This window comes from Ascidiella aspersa, chromosome 7 (genome assembly GCF_963924565.1).
Source record: "Ascidiella aspersa chromosome 7, kaAscAspe10.2, whole genome shotgun sequence".
Classification (NCBI taxonomy): Eukaryota; Metazoa; Chordata; class Ascidiacea; order Phlebobranchia; family Ascidiidae; genus Ascidiella; species Ascidiella aspersa.
Genome location: NC_139453.1, coordinates 12,563,133 through 12,576,932, shown reverse-complemented (window position 1 = coordinate 12,576,932; position 13,800 = coordinate 12,563,133). Strand labels below are relative to the sequence as shown.

Sequence of the window (13,800 nt, the reverse complement as noted above, 5' to 3'; positions counted from 1 at the left end):
TTTAACTGTACACGAGCAAAACAAGTAATGTCTCGGCAAAACACTACGCAATTTATTCACAATAAAACATTCAACGAAATAAGGCAAGGAACTTGGAAAGCAGTACGCGACATACACGGGATCGGTAATGCAAGTCCCTTGGAAGTCTTTATGGGAACATAAATTCCATACCATCTCTTACGGCTGCTTGCCAATATTTTATATCAAGCTCGATTCTATTAGCTTTCAGCATCTGGGGGGTCGTCATTATATTCATAGTTGGGATAATCCCAGTTGTTGTCGTCGTCAACTTCTCCGGCGGCATCGCTTGGGTCCATTAATGACGTCAGGCGCCTTTGGATCAACTGATCGTCTGCCGTCCCGTCTAGAATATCCTCCAAACGCAATTCTCCGTCAAACGATCTTGTATTTGCCACTGGCGATAAAGGTGGAGGATCCGATCCATCATCCTCTGGCCCATCTGAAAACCAATCATAAATACAATATTTATTGCATTGAAAGTCCATTTTTACACTCTTATGTAGCCAATAGGTTCAATATTGGGAAACCCTAAAGCCGGATAATTATCTATTGTTATTACCACTTGAAAGATAGCAATTTTAATGACCTATTGCGAAGAGTGTCTTCACTATTTGTGTCACAAGCGATAAAAATCTCTAATGGAAATTAATTGAGATACGTGGTTTTACAAACAACCCAATATAAGGAGAAAATTCAATTAGTAAAAGCCTAATTTAAAACAAATGATTCATTGTAGGTAAAGGCTTTGCCATTAAAAATCTGCATATAGCATGTTAATTCAGAAAAATAGAATACAAAAATTGCATTGTCATTGAATCATCATCAATTCAAAGTTCCATTGGAATGATGGAACTTTGAAAGTTGGATTTTACCGATGAAGCCGTGCGAAAGCTTGTCAGGCAAAATAAGTTTGCAAGAATTAAAAATCAAAAAGAAAAATCACAAGCCGAGGTCTGAAGTCGAATGGTCCACACCTTCTTGGTAGAGGTATTCCCCATCGTAATTGGCCTGCAAAAGTCCGGCGTCGTCGTTCAGGGGCTCGTAATCGGCTCCAGGATATTGCGCGTATGGAACGGCACTCGTGTTCGAAGCGAGGTCCCCGTCGCGTAAGTTGCTGTCATGCAGGAAAGAGGAAAACGACATAAAGATGGCGGACTCGTTTAGGCTCTGGATTCGGTCCGTGTTCTCCGTTACCGCTTCATTTGTTTCGCTAACGATCTGAAAGTATATAAGTCGCGTTTTATTCATGAGCATTGCAGTTTTTGTGCTAAAAATAAAGCCAACAGCTATTGTACGCTTATAGTTAATTCCGATATATTTGTTTGACAGACTTCTGAAGAACAAAAGTTGAACAGAACAAACGCGCACTTGTCGTAGATAATCGATACTGGTAGCGAAGTAGTCGATATGATTAGTGAAGTTGAGATCCATTATCTTCATTTCTGTGTTGTAATGTTCCATGAGACGTCCAGAAGTGTCAAAAGCGAGCTAAAAGAAAAAATCGACAATTTAACGGCATCGTAAATAATTATTATTTTCTTAGCTGTTATTGATGTGCCTCTCAACCTTTTTTCGTGGCGACCCCCAAACAAGCGTAAATACAATAGAGAAGTTTCGGCGACACAATACACTTGCCTAAACTTTTTTTAAGAAAATGAAACATAAGATATCAATATCAATCAGTGTGAATTTAATTCATATGAGCCATGACTTAGTTTTGCTCCTGAAAAATTCTCAAATTCGGGTAAATCTTTCTCAAAACCAATCACTATAAATCTGACCATGATAATTATTGCTAACGGCGACACAACTAAATAAAACAGTGAGTCAAACACAAAAACATAAATTTACGAAATATCAGTTTTAAAGCATAAACAAAAACGCTGAGTTTTAAATTTGGCGTAAGCTGTTTTACGTTATCCTATATAGTTTGAGTTGTTTAAAATGGTCATTTTAACTGTAGTGTCCAAGTCTTTTTAACCTGGAAGTCCTGTATCAGCATTTTCAAGTCGTCAAGGTCTGTAGTCAGCGTTTCATTGACTTCGAAGATGTTAAGTTGTTGCGCCGCTATTGTAGAAGTTAGACTGGCAACAACTTGGCGCAGTTCCTACATAATATCACCAAATACCTTGCATTTTTTATGTAAATCAGGAATTGGTAGATTTGCTTTATGTTAATGGGTTGCAACATAAGAAGTGTATGCTGCCAAGTAGTCATACTTGTTTAAACTTGTACGTCGAAATTGGGCAACTTCATCAATGTTATTAAGCCTGAGCAAGATTTTACACAGGTTATAAAGAAAAAATGACTTGTGAATATTGACATTGTGTTCTTCTTACCACATAGCGGTCGGTGCTGTTAAGCACCTGAATCTGAAACGCTTGCCTCTGTGCTTCGTCTAGCAGTCTGTTGGTCATATTGACGGTGAAGTATTGATCTGACTCCAGCAGAGCGATTCGAGCTTTGGCAGCACTGAGGTTCGATTCTGCGAGTCAAAAATAGTGCGCCGTATTGGCCTTTGATGAGGTAAAATATATGCAATCTTCTTCGGGTTGAACATTACTGTCACAGGCGATGCAAAAATCACATTGGCGTCGTACTATATATTACCTGTCCTATAGCAAATTACATCGCCTAAGAGGGCTTTGATGCTTTCAAAATTTGTAATTTGTATTTTCACGTTATGGAGATGTAGTGCACATAAAAGAAAACTTAAAACGGCCTAAAAAGGTGACATTTTACTATATTATGTAGATCGTCGTACATTTGCACCGTATATAGCCCTGCTTAGTTTTCAGTAATACCAAGTGTTCCCTCGATTTAAGAGAGTCGGGACAAAAGGTAGATCTAAAATAAGCCTAACATTAAGTGTATTTTTTTGGAAAAGAAAGTTGTAAATATACAAAACAAGCTGGTGTGGTGTGTTTTTAGAGCCACCATATCACATCCTTGCTGCTGCGTTCACCGAACGCTGTACCGCGCTTTTAATAATGGGTCATGCAAACGTGTATTCAAAATAACTTGAAGTTTACAAACGTGTAAGTTGCTGCTCTCCCTCGGTAAACATTTGGATTAGACTAAACTGGCAATAATCATTGACAAAGCGAGGAAACTGTCTTTCAATAAACGCAGACCCTTTTTTACCAGCGGTAAAGTTGCCTTTTAGGAACCTAAATTTATAGTATTCGACACATGTTGCACTAAATATTTATGGAAATGAAGCTTCCATTTGGATAAGATATACTGACGATGCCTTGGCGGCTAAATATATCTATATATTTTAAATATTTAAATAGTGTCGACCTGAATTGTTAGCTTTGCTCGACTATTCTGCTTATAATCGACAAATAACAATTTAAATCTATTGATTTACACCTTAAAAACCTTGAACCAAGGCAACATGCAAATACACAAATACTTCAAGGCGTCCTATTAAATTACTAGTTTAACATCGTAAGCAACATTTCTTAAATTGGTATTTTACAAACCATCATGACTTTTAATATTCGTTTTTATGAAGGCGCGAAACACCGCAGTACAGACACAGACAGCCTATAGCTAAAGAACATTTTGCCGTATAGGAATCAGCAACAATAATAAAAAACAATGCCGCTGTTCCAGTAGGTGGTAAACTGCATAGCAGTCCTTTTTAAAGTATTCTAAGAGAAAGTGATTTCAAGAGCTACTTGAATGTTGAGTGACTTAAAAGGGGTCGTGTTATCTGTGGCATAAAATTATTTTTGAACCAATACGTATGTGGCTCGTTGGTCTAGGGGTATGATTCTCGCTTTGGGTGCGAGAGGTCCCGGGTTCAAATCCCGGACGAGCCCAGATTTTAAGTTTTTTTGGTTGGGAAAAAATGTATTGTGTTTGTGTATGTATCGGACAACTACATGATCATTTGCTGAACTTTATATGCATTTTATTTTGCCTGCAACAAAAAAAAATATATTGTTCTTCAAGTATATTTTATCGCGTATTACTTTAACTCAGTGGTCGGCAAACTGTGGGCCGCGGCCCAAATGTGGGCCTCAGAGCCATTTTTAGTGGGCCACGAGTTACTTTTGAATAGTTTAATGTTATCATGTAGTTATGGGCCGCGTGAAGCCGTACATTCATTGCACTGAATTTTAAAAGTTGGTGTGGCAGATAAATTTTAAATTAGCTCAGCTTGGAAAGGCCCACGTGCTAAAATGGTTCTGAGAGCCTATCGTACTATATTTGTTGCGTATTTGAAATATATATAAACGAAAAAAATTTTCGCGCTTCGCGCGTAGGCTACATTCTTCGTTTTATAGTATGTTTTACGTTATGATACCTCACTGTTTTGGGCATCACGCGCCGTTTAATACTGTACCTTAAAATCAAATATCCTCAATTCGACACTGTTTTGTACTGGTTTTGCGTAGTGGGCCTTCAATAGCTCTGAAACGAGTACTTTGGGCCGCGACAAAAAAGTTTGCCTACCACTGCTTTAACTTAACAATAAACCGAAAAGGTTTTAAGTTGTGGCACACTAGGAATATTCTCGACACACTTTGAACAAAACAAAATTCCTGTTCACTCTTGTTACATGATAGACTAGTGGAAAATTAATATACAATTATCACTGTTTAACAAGACAGTGTGGAGTATTAAATGATTATCAGCTTTATGTAATACGGATATCCTATTTCTATAAATTACAAATTGCTTCGCGCTACATTTGGGAATATAAAAACGCAAAATAGTATTCTGCGGCGCAAAGTTAGAAAACCACTGCTCCCCGGAGTAAACAAAACGGATTCGGCGAGTCGATGAACTTACCCAAGTCGCGGATCCTTCTTTGAGCATCGGCGTCCACCGAGTTGCTCTTCCTCGCCAGAGCGCTCCTCACTCTTGCTCCCACCAAGCTCACTTGCTCCTCCACTCCGCTCGCCCTTGCAGAGAGCTCGCTAATCCTATGGAGCAAACCGACAGTGTTGTTAACAAGTCATTTTGAAATGACTTAAATCCCAGTCAGGTCATTTGTAAAATAACTTAAGTCTAAGTCAATTCATATGTAAAATAACTTAAGTCTAAGTCAATTCATATGTAAAATAACTTATGTCAAGTCAAGTCTTTTTGAATAAATAACAAGTCAAGTCATAATTAAAGCAAGTCAATACCAAGTCCAGTCCTTGTCACAAAAATTACACGTTAAGCTATTAAAATTGGGTAAACTCGTCCAACCATGAGAAATACCTTAAACAAAATCTACCAAAACGCAATATACGCAAATTGTTTTTACGTGCAAAAATTAGGACAAATAGCTCAATTTTTTACAAAAAAATGCTTAATGAATATACTTAATTTCAACCCAAGTCATTTGTTTGAACGACTTAAGTCAAGTCGAGTCATTTGCCAAAAAGACTTAAGTCAAGTCAAGTCAGTTGAAAACAGTGAATTAAGTGCACTCAAGTCAAGTCATTGACTCAAGTGCAGTCATTGACCTAAGTCATTACAACACTGCAAACCGAAACTGGTAAAATTAAGCATAGCAGATACATAGCAGCAAACTAGATGTAGCCTTTATCAAGCATTATATTACTCCACATTGCTTAATTAGACGTCACTACACATGTGACTGGTGTCCACTGAGGCGTGATTCAGAGCGGAACTGAGTGGTTCTGGCGTTTCGCGGGGTAACACAAATTTACGGAATGATGAATGGTCGGAATGGTCGGAACGCTCACTGTATAATTATTAAATATAATAACACTTGACCCACCTTCACCCAAACGCTAACCTCCACCCTAACTCAAATATTGTGCTTTGGTTTAATAATTGTTTTAACGGGGTAACACTTAAATTAGTGAGCGTTCCGACCATTCCGACCATTCATTATTCCGTAAATTAGTATTACCCGTTTCGCAATGGATTCGCCTTGGTGTAGCTTTTATACTAGAGACTTGAATCATTATTTTATATACTGTGTTCTAAAATTTGTGAATTTAACGAACAATACCATCTGAGTAAAGTGACTCTGTCTAGATTTCAAGAAGTTAAGGACAGGGATTTTAGCGGGTTAATCTTTGGAGTCAGATACTTACTAGTAACGAGTAAGAGACTTAGGCAGCCGTCGACTCTCGCCTTAAGGGCCTCGCAACTACACCCCTTACTAAATCAACTGGAGAACACATTTAGTTCATATCTGAGCACATGAATGGCATTTGTTTTAAAATATTATAGTTTCGTTTTATGATATAATTACAAAAAGCTCTTCAAGTAGGCTACAGTAAAACTAAACTTTGCTATCTTTTGCACATACGCGATATCAACGAGTTTGAGTAAGTTAGATAGATGATTGTTTACTAACCTGTTTAATCTTAATTCGAAACATTTTAGTTATGTGTAGCCTAACATTCTAAGTAAATATAAACCTTGAAAAATGAAGGTAATGTGGGTGCTGTTAATCGAAAGATTTATTTGAAATACCCTCAGCCAGGTAAAACTTGCAGTTTTAAATTGCATATTTGTTTCGTAAAGCCTGGTGGCATTACAGGCGGAAAACCCAAATTAAGTTAGTTTCCTGAACGAGGATAAGCATTTTCATTAAGCAGTTCGACATTTTTTCTTTTCTTTTTTTTCTCTGGTATATGTATCAATACTTGGGTGTTATGGGAAAATTGCGTAAATCAAAGCATCTGCAATGTAACCTTAATTATGCTAAGTAAATTTCCAATTTCCATGACCTAAAATACATTAAAATCCTGTAGTCGTTTTCTTTGTATGACCTAACTGTTTACGCCATTTGCTGGTTTTCTAAATTCCATTTTAATAAAACTTCTAACTTGTCTTTCTATACAGAGCACCTATTTCCTGCCAACTGGTTCGCTGCAATAAACACAAATCTGGTCAGCATTTGGCGGTGCACTGCCCTGCGCGGTTAGAAAAGCAGTTTCAAGATTTCTCAAAACACAATTTTGCAACAACCCTGCTATTCAACTATGTCTGGCGAGACGTCGTTGCTACAATCAAAAAGTAGCCAACAGTGGTGGCTTTAAGGCAAATAAATAATAGAAAAAGTGGATTTTTTTTGTAGCATTTGACTTTTCTATTGACCAAAAAACTAATAACAAATTAGTAGTAGCCTAATCCATGCTCTTTCATCGACATTATTTGCAGGTGCCCCCACATAGAATGGCACGAGAATTGGGCATTGCAGATAAATCATTTTTCCCTTTTGTTTGTGATTGATAAATAGTATTGCTTTGTTAGGGAATGGGTAGCCAACTTATGGCGCGTGTGCCCACAGTGCCAAGGTGACTAAATGATAATGCAAGAAAAGGCACGTCAATAGGCTATACTCATTTCTAATGAAACGTACAACAGGTACATAAGTTACTTATAAAATGAAGTGAGGTTTTATTGACATTAAAACATAGCAACAATTCTTACAGTGACGCATCTGAAAGTTGAAATGAAATCGAGCCTGGGAAACAATAGGTTGACCAACACTGGGATGCGATAATAATTAGTAAAGGTTTTTGATTTTTGATGAGGCTTTTGGTTACATATTTACTATTCTTTAAGTCCTGGCGACTATTTTACCATTAACAACACATGATAGCGAGATAAACACTTCGGTCGAATTACAATTAATACCATAAGAGTGGGGAAAGTAATTTCAAGGTAATTTATGGAAAATATGAAACATGCCGATGACTTGTCAACATTTCACGTTTGTAAGCGTGGCTCGTTGGTCTAGGGGTATGATTCTCGCTTTGGGTGCGAGAGGTCCCGGGTTCAAATCCCGGACGAGCCCTAATTTTTCATTTTACAATTCGCAGAAAACAGATCAACGACCCTCAATGTGTTTACTTTTCGCAGAAATAAATCATAGGCCAGGGATGGCGAACCTTTTTTCATAAAACGTTAAAAATCCTACATAAATGTAAATATATATATTTTGCAAATTCTGTGACCCCTTATAAAGTTGGTTATTTAAAGCTATGGTAGCATAAATATAATAATCTACTTATTAGGCAGACCAAAATAAAAGGGAGAAAAATAAGTTTCGTAATTAGAAGGCAAATCAAGGTTCGGCGCAGAGCCAAAAGTAGAATAATTTTCATACCGAAACGATGGGAAATGTTCTTACCGAAAGTATTGCCTACAGTACACAGTCTAATAATCAAAAGTCACGTCACCAAGATGCGCCATAGCTGGACGTGCAAAACATGTAACCTTATGAAACCTGAGGTTATCGCTAGATGTCCTGAAAATGTGCAAAACATTTTTTTACCATTAACAACACATAATAGCGAGATAAACACTTCTGTCGAATTACAATTAATACCATAAGTGTGGGGAAAGTAATTTCAAGGTAATTTATGGAAAATATGAGACATGCCGATGACTTGTCAACATTTCACATTTATAACCGTGGCTCGTTGGTCTAGGGGTATGATTCTCGCTTTGGGTGCGAGAGGTCCCGGGTTCAAATCCCGGACGAGCCCTAATATTTCGTTTTAAAATTCGCAGAAAACAGATCAACCACCCTCAATGTGTTTACTTTTTTCAGAAATAAAGCATAGGCCAGGGATGGCGAACCTTTTTTCATGAAACGTTAAAAATCCTGCATAAATGTAAATATATACATTTTGCAAATTTTGTGACCCCTTACAAAGTTGGTTATTTAAAGCTATGGTAGCCTAACTATAATAATCTACTTATTAGGCAGACCAAAATAAAAGGGAGAAAAATAAGTTTCGTAATTAGAAGGCAAATCAAGGTTCGGCGCAGAGGTTAAAGTAGAATAATTTTCTTACCGAAATGACGGAAAATGTTCTTACCGAAAGTATTGTCTACAGCAGTGGTTCCCAACACGTTTTTAAGGCGACCCATTTAAAAAAAAAAATTGTATAATCTTGCGACCCAAGCAAATACAAGATTGCGATGCAAACAAACTGCAGTACAAGTTACTTTTTCCGAAAATAATATGTTTATTAAATCACTAATGAGATAGTTGTGCTCGCTTGCTCTCAGTGAGTTTTTAAAATCGAGGCGTTATTTTGCTTGAGCATATAGAGTCACACATGTCCGCTTAAACTTCCAGCCGGTTTCGCTGTTTAGTTTTCATATTTTGTGATTATGATTTCCAGTTTTGTGAAAAGATACAATATGCCTGAAACACAAGCGACCCCCCAAAATAATCAGGCGACCCAACTTTGGGTCGCGACCCATGCGTTGGGAACCATTAGCCTACAGTACACAGTCTAATAATCAAAAGTTACGTCACCAAGATGCGCCATAGCGGGACGTGCAAAACAAGTAACCTTATGAAACCTGAGGTTATCGCTAGATGTCCTGAAAATGTGCAAAACATTTTTTTTACCATTAACAACACATGATAGCGAGATAAACACTTCGGTCGAATTACAATTAATATAATAATCATAGTGTGGGGAAAGTAATTTCAAGGTAATTTATGGAAAATATGAGACATGCCGATCACTTGTTCACATTTCACGATTATAACCGTGGCTCGTTGGTCTAGGGGTATGATTCTCGCTTTGGGTGCGAGAGGTCCCGGGTTCAAATCCCGGACGAGCCCTATTATTTGATTTTAAAATTCGCAGAAAACAGATAAAAAAAAACACGACCTTAATCCTTACAAAATGCACAAGTGGGTCATATATTTAATTGTATTTTTATTTTATGCGAAACTTTGCTGCTGCGTCGTTTTAAGTGTTATTGCCTGGGTTGGTAGTTAAAGGTTTTTGACGATTGCCCAATTCGGATTCCCACGAATATTAAGAACCTAAATAGTCAACAAATGTTGCAGCATTTTTAGGGGACAGGAGTTTAGCAGAAAGCTTTTCATCATGACTTAACCTGGGTTTTCAGAATTTTTAGTCTGCAAGCTCTTAATTTCCCTTTTTAAAGAATCGCCACCCTTAACGTTTTACAGTGATAAACAAAATGCTTTTAGTTTTCTCAATGATGTAGGCCTACTCATAACCCCTAAAACACTTTTACACGACTCAAAGATTGAACTGCCCTGATTAAAAGTGTGTATAGTCCTGTAAAAAAGAATTGCTTTTTAGATTCATCCTTTTGAGAGAGACAAGTGGGTCATTAAAAATCTGTGGTGGGACAGTGGTTCGCCATCCCTGGCATAGGCTAAAGCTAAGCCCATGGGCGCCCCCACGGGAAATTTCAAATAGCTATATGCAGGCCCTAAATATTAATATCACAGGTACTGAAGTTAAATTATGTGTATATATTGGAATTGCCCAAAAATTTCCTATATAGAATACGACATTTTATATGGCAATATAGAGCGGTACTCAGCAACCTGCGTGCCACAAGACCTTGCGTGGTTGTTACCAAAAAGTTTTTTACTTGTGCTTTTCAAAGGTGTAGCCTACTTAGCTCATAGTCAGTCTATTTAGTACTCCGAAGAAACACCAATACAGACATTTTAAACGTATGCAATCAATCTATAACTTATAAATAATTTGTACATTTAAAAATTTTTACGTGAAATGGTCCAAAGTCGTAAATCTTTTTTAGAAAATCGCAACTTCCAGAGACACTAGCGTTATTTTCAAAACCGATTCAGCAACTATGCATTTTGTCCTTCATCGCCTTGCCTTGCAATTCACACATTTCACAATTCATTCAAGTCCAAAAAGATAAATTTATTATAAACAGTACGATTTTATTTTTTGATAATATTTTTTTATTTAACGATTCGATTTTATTTCTTGATTCTATTTGGTTAAAAGACGAGAATAAATCCGCTCACAACAAATAATTTTCCAATTTTTTTGCTTTACTAACTAATCGCGTGAGACACTGATGCAAATAAATAAACAAAACAAATATAGAACACATTAATAACGCAACGAAATGCCGTTTTTGAGACGCACTTACATCCAGACTTGGACAACTAGATTTATTTTAGCTTTTTAAAATTGGATTAGAATGAGAATTAGAGCATTTTAGTTTTCTCAAATTAGAGTAGAATTAGAATTACCGAATTCCTAAAAAATCAAATTTCAACTAGAATTTGAACTAGAATCACATTTAGTTTTTACAACCAATTTAATTTAATCGCAATTTATTCGCATAAGAACGTGAATGGTAAAATGTGTGTGCTAATTCGAATGCCTTTTTATGCTTTTTAGCCTGTAAAAATTACATACAAGTCGTTCCAACAAGAAAATTTTAATTGAAGTTCTGTGTTTGAACTGAGAGTCTAAAAATGCCGTTGGGCAAAGTAGCCTTTTTGGTAAAATCCAAATTAGATTAGAATTAGAAATAGAGCACACAAGCAATTCACAAATTGGATTAGAATTAGAATTTATCTAGTTGTCCAAGTGTGCTTACATCAGAACTTATTAGCATGTAAACTGTATAGATTTAGAAGGTATTTTGCACGAAACTTGCCCATCGGCTCGTTGGTCTAGGGGTATGATTCTCGCTTAGGGTGCGAGAGGTCCCGGGTTCAAATCCCGGACGAGCCCATTCGATGTTATTTTGTATGCACAACTTTTACAAGCACATGCCGTCGTACAAGGTTTAGAACTCAGAGAAGTACATTTTCTTCGTAAATAAGAGTTATTCAAAACGTATTTTTAAGCTCATGGGATTCTTAAATATAGAATTTAAAATAGGAATATTTGAATTTGGTTAGTTAGTGTTTATCAACTATCAAGCAATTGAAACTTTCAATATCCTGCATAAATGTAAATATACATTTTGAAAATTTTTTGACCACTTATAAGTTGGTTATTTAAAGCTACGGTAGCCTAACAATAATAATCTACTTATTAGGCAGACCAAAATAAAATGGAGAGGTTAAAGTGGAATAATTGTTTTACCGAAACGACGGGAAATGTTCTTACCGAAAGTATTTCCTACACTCAGTACACAGTCTAATATTCAAAATTGAGTGTCACAAAGAAACGACGTATCTGGACGTGTAAAACAAGTAACCCAATTAAACTCGAGGTTATCGCAAAATGTCCTGCATAACTGTGCAAAACATTTTATTTTTTATTTTGCCGAAAGGCCGCTCCGGACAGTTCCGGCGTATTTTCACCTCTGGTTCGGCAGTAAAACAAACACAGAGAACAAATCGCAAATTATTTTAAGTAGGCCTACTTAGCACTAGCAGGTACATCTTTAACAAAACTATACCTGTGTAAATGTAGTAAATGAAAACAAAAATCCAAATTAATAAAATAAAAAAATGCTTCTTTCTTATATTTAACAGTCTTTCTCATCCCCTTTAAGCGATGACAACATTATTAAGCGTTGAATACAACAGCGAACGTTTTGCGACCCAATTCTATTCACTGAAATTTATTAGGCGAACCCATGGGTTCACAAATCTGCCCCAACTAAATTTATAAGGTTCGGTAAATATTCAACGGCCCATTTAACATGGTTGGCGGCAAATAGTCAAGAGGCGCTTATTTAGTCCGATTCTATTCATTGAGATAAATGTTCTCAATAAGTTTGATAAAAAACAAAACAGCAGCAACATAACATCATTTTTATTTCTTTTATGGATTGGTCTGGATTTCACGCTTGGTTAGTCGGTAATTAAAAAAAATTCGCCCACCTCGATTCGGTGTCCCACTGGTTGGTCTGCAGATCTTCAATGGCACGGTTGTGATCCGTCACGGTGCTGGCAATCCCGTTAATCGTTTCGGTCTTCAGGGCGTTGGTTTTGTGAATGAACTTGAGCGCTGTGCTGTGCAAGTCGCTGGACTCATTCAACAGGGCAACGGCCTCGTTCTGCTGGGCGATCTTAATACGAGTAAAGATACAGTTGGCAAAGTGGCTGTACTCTGGAGTGGGTGCGTAGGGTGACATTAGATGTAAGTTGATATTCGATACCAGATCGTAATATCGGAAATCATTTAATACTACGTTGATATACCGGTACCAAGTGTTGTAAACAGGTAATTTTAAAATGAAAAGTCCCAGTCAAGTCATTTTGCAAAAGTCAAGTCTTTTTAAATAAATAACAATTCCAGTCCCAGTCCAAGTCATCAGTTGCGTAAGACAAGTCATAATTAGAGCAAGTCAACTTCAACGTGCTAAAAATAAAACGTTAAAAAAACTAATACGTTAATGAACAATAACTGAAATAAAAAATAAGAAAAACGCAACATATAGTAAGCGATTTATTTTATGTGTTGAACAAATATCTCAATTTTATAAAAAAAACATAAAAACAAGAGAACACTTCATTTTAACCCAAGTTATTTGTCCAAAGACTTAAGTCAAGTCAGGTGATTTGTCCAAAAGATTTAAGTTATGTCATTGACTTAAGTAAATGCAGCACTGCCGGCAACATTTACCAAGTAACGTAGATGAGGAAGATATTTTAGTCATTTTGTAGCAAATTCACATTAAACCTTACTGATATAAAGAAAGAAACAAAAAACAAGATTCAGAAGCAAGCAATAACGCAACGAAACGCCGTTTTTGAGACGCACTTAAACGGTAAACTTACTAGCATGTAAATTCTATAGAATGTATTTCGCACAAAACTTGCCCATCAGCTCGTTGGTCTAGGGCTAGGCCCTAGGGGTACGATTCTCGCTTGATTTGTCCGAAAGATTTAAGTTAAGTCATTGACTTAAGTCAATGCAGCACTGCCGGCACCATTTACCAAGTAACGTAGATGAGGAAGATATTTTGGTCATTTTGTCGCAAATTCAAATTTAAACCTTGCTTAACACAAACTTTTATGACCTAAAACCCAATGGAAAACACACTCTTACCCTTACCCTT

The 13,800-nt window shown here is 36.7% G+C and overlaps 1 protein-coding gene and 5 non-coding genes across 6 annotated transcripts in view; 5 read left to right on the top strand and 1 right to left on the bottom strand.

Annotated features, from left to right (window-relative positions):
- Positions 1 to 44: 44 nt before the first annotated feature.
- LOC146137867 (uncharacterized) overlaps positions 45 to 13,800 on the bottom strand; it is a 72,408-nt gene continuing 58,652 nt past the window's right edge. The window contains exons 26-32 of the mRNA XM_083394460.1: positions 12,620 to 12,807; positions 4,828 to 4,961; positions 2,361 to 2,506; positions 2,003 to 2,128; positions 1,390 to 1,509; positions 996 to 1,239; positions 45 to 460 (exon numbers count right to left, since the gene is read on the bottom strand). Coding sequence (XP_083250586.1) covers positions 219 to 460; positions 996 to 1,239; positions 1,390 to 1,509; positions 2,003 to 2,128; positions 2,361 to 2,506; positions 4,828 to 4,961; positions 12,620 to 12,807 — 1,200 coding nt within the window. The 3' untranslated portion in view covers positions 45 to 218. The remainder of the gene's footprint in view (positions 461 to 995; positions 1,240 to 1,389; positions 1,510 to 2,002; positions 2,129 to 2,360; positions 2,507 to 4,827; positions 4,962 to 12,619; positions 12,808 to 13,800) is intronic.
- On the top strand, positions 3,780 to 3,851 carry Trnap-ugg (transfer RNA proline (anticodon UGG)). The gene has a single exon. It is a non-coding gene; the product is annotated as a tRNA-Pro (tRNA).
- Positions 7,736 to 7,807, top strand: Trnap-ugg (transfer RNA proline (anticodon UGG)). Its single transcript has one exon. It is a non-coding gene; the product is annotated as a tRNA-Pro (tRNA).
- Trnap-ugg (transfer RNA proline (anticodon UGG)) lies at positions 8,430 to 8,501 on the top strand. The gene has a single exon. It is a non-coding gene; the product is annotated as a tRNA-Pro (tRNA).
- On the top strand, positions 9,527 to 9,598 carry Trnap-ugg (transfer RNA proline (anticodon UGG)). Its single transcript has one exon. It is a non-coding gene; the product is annotated as a tRNA-Pro (tRNA).
- Trnap-agg (transfer RNA proline (anticodon AGG)) lies at positions 11,445 to 11,516 on the top strand. Its single transcript has one exon. It is a non-coding gene; the product is annotated as a tRNA-Pro (tRNA).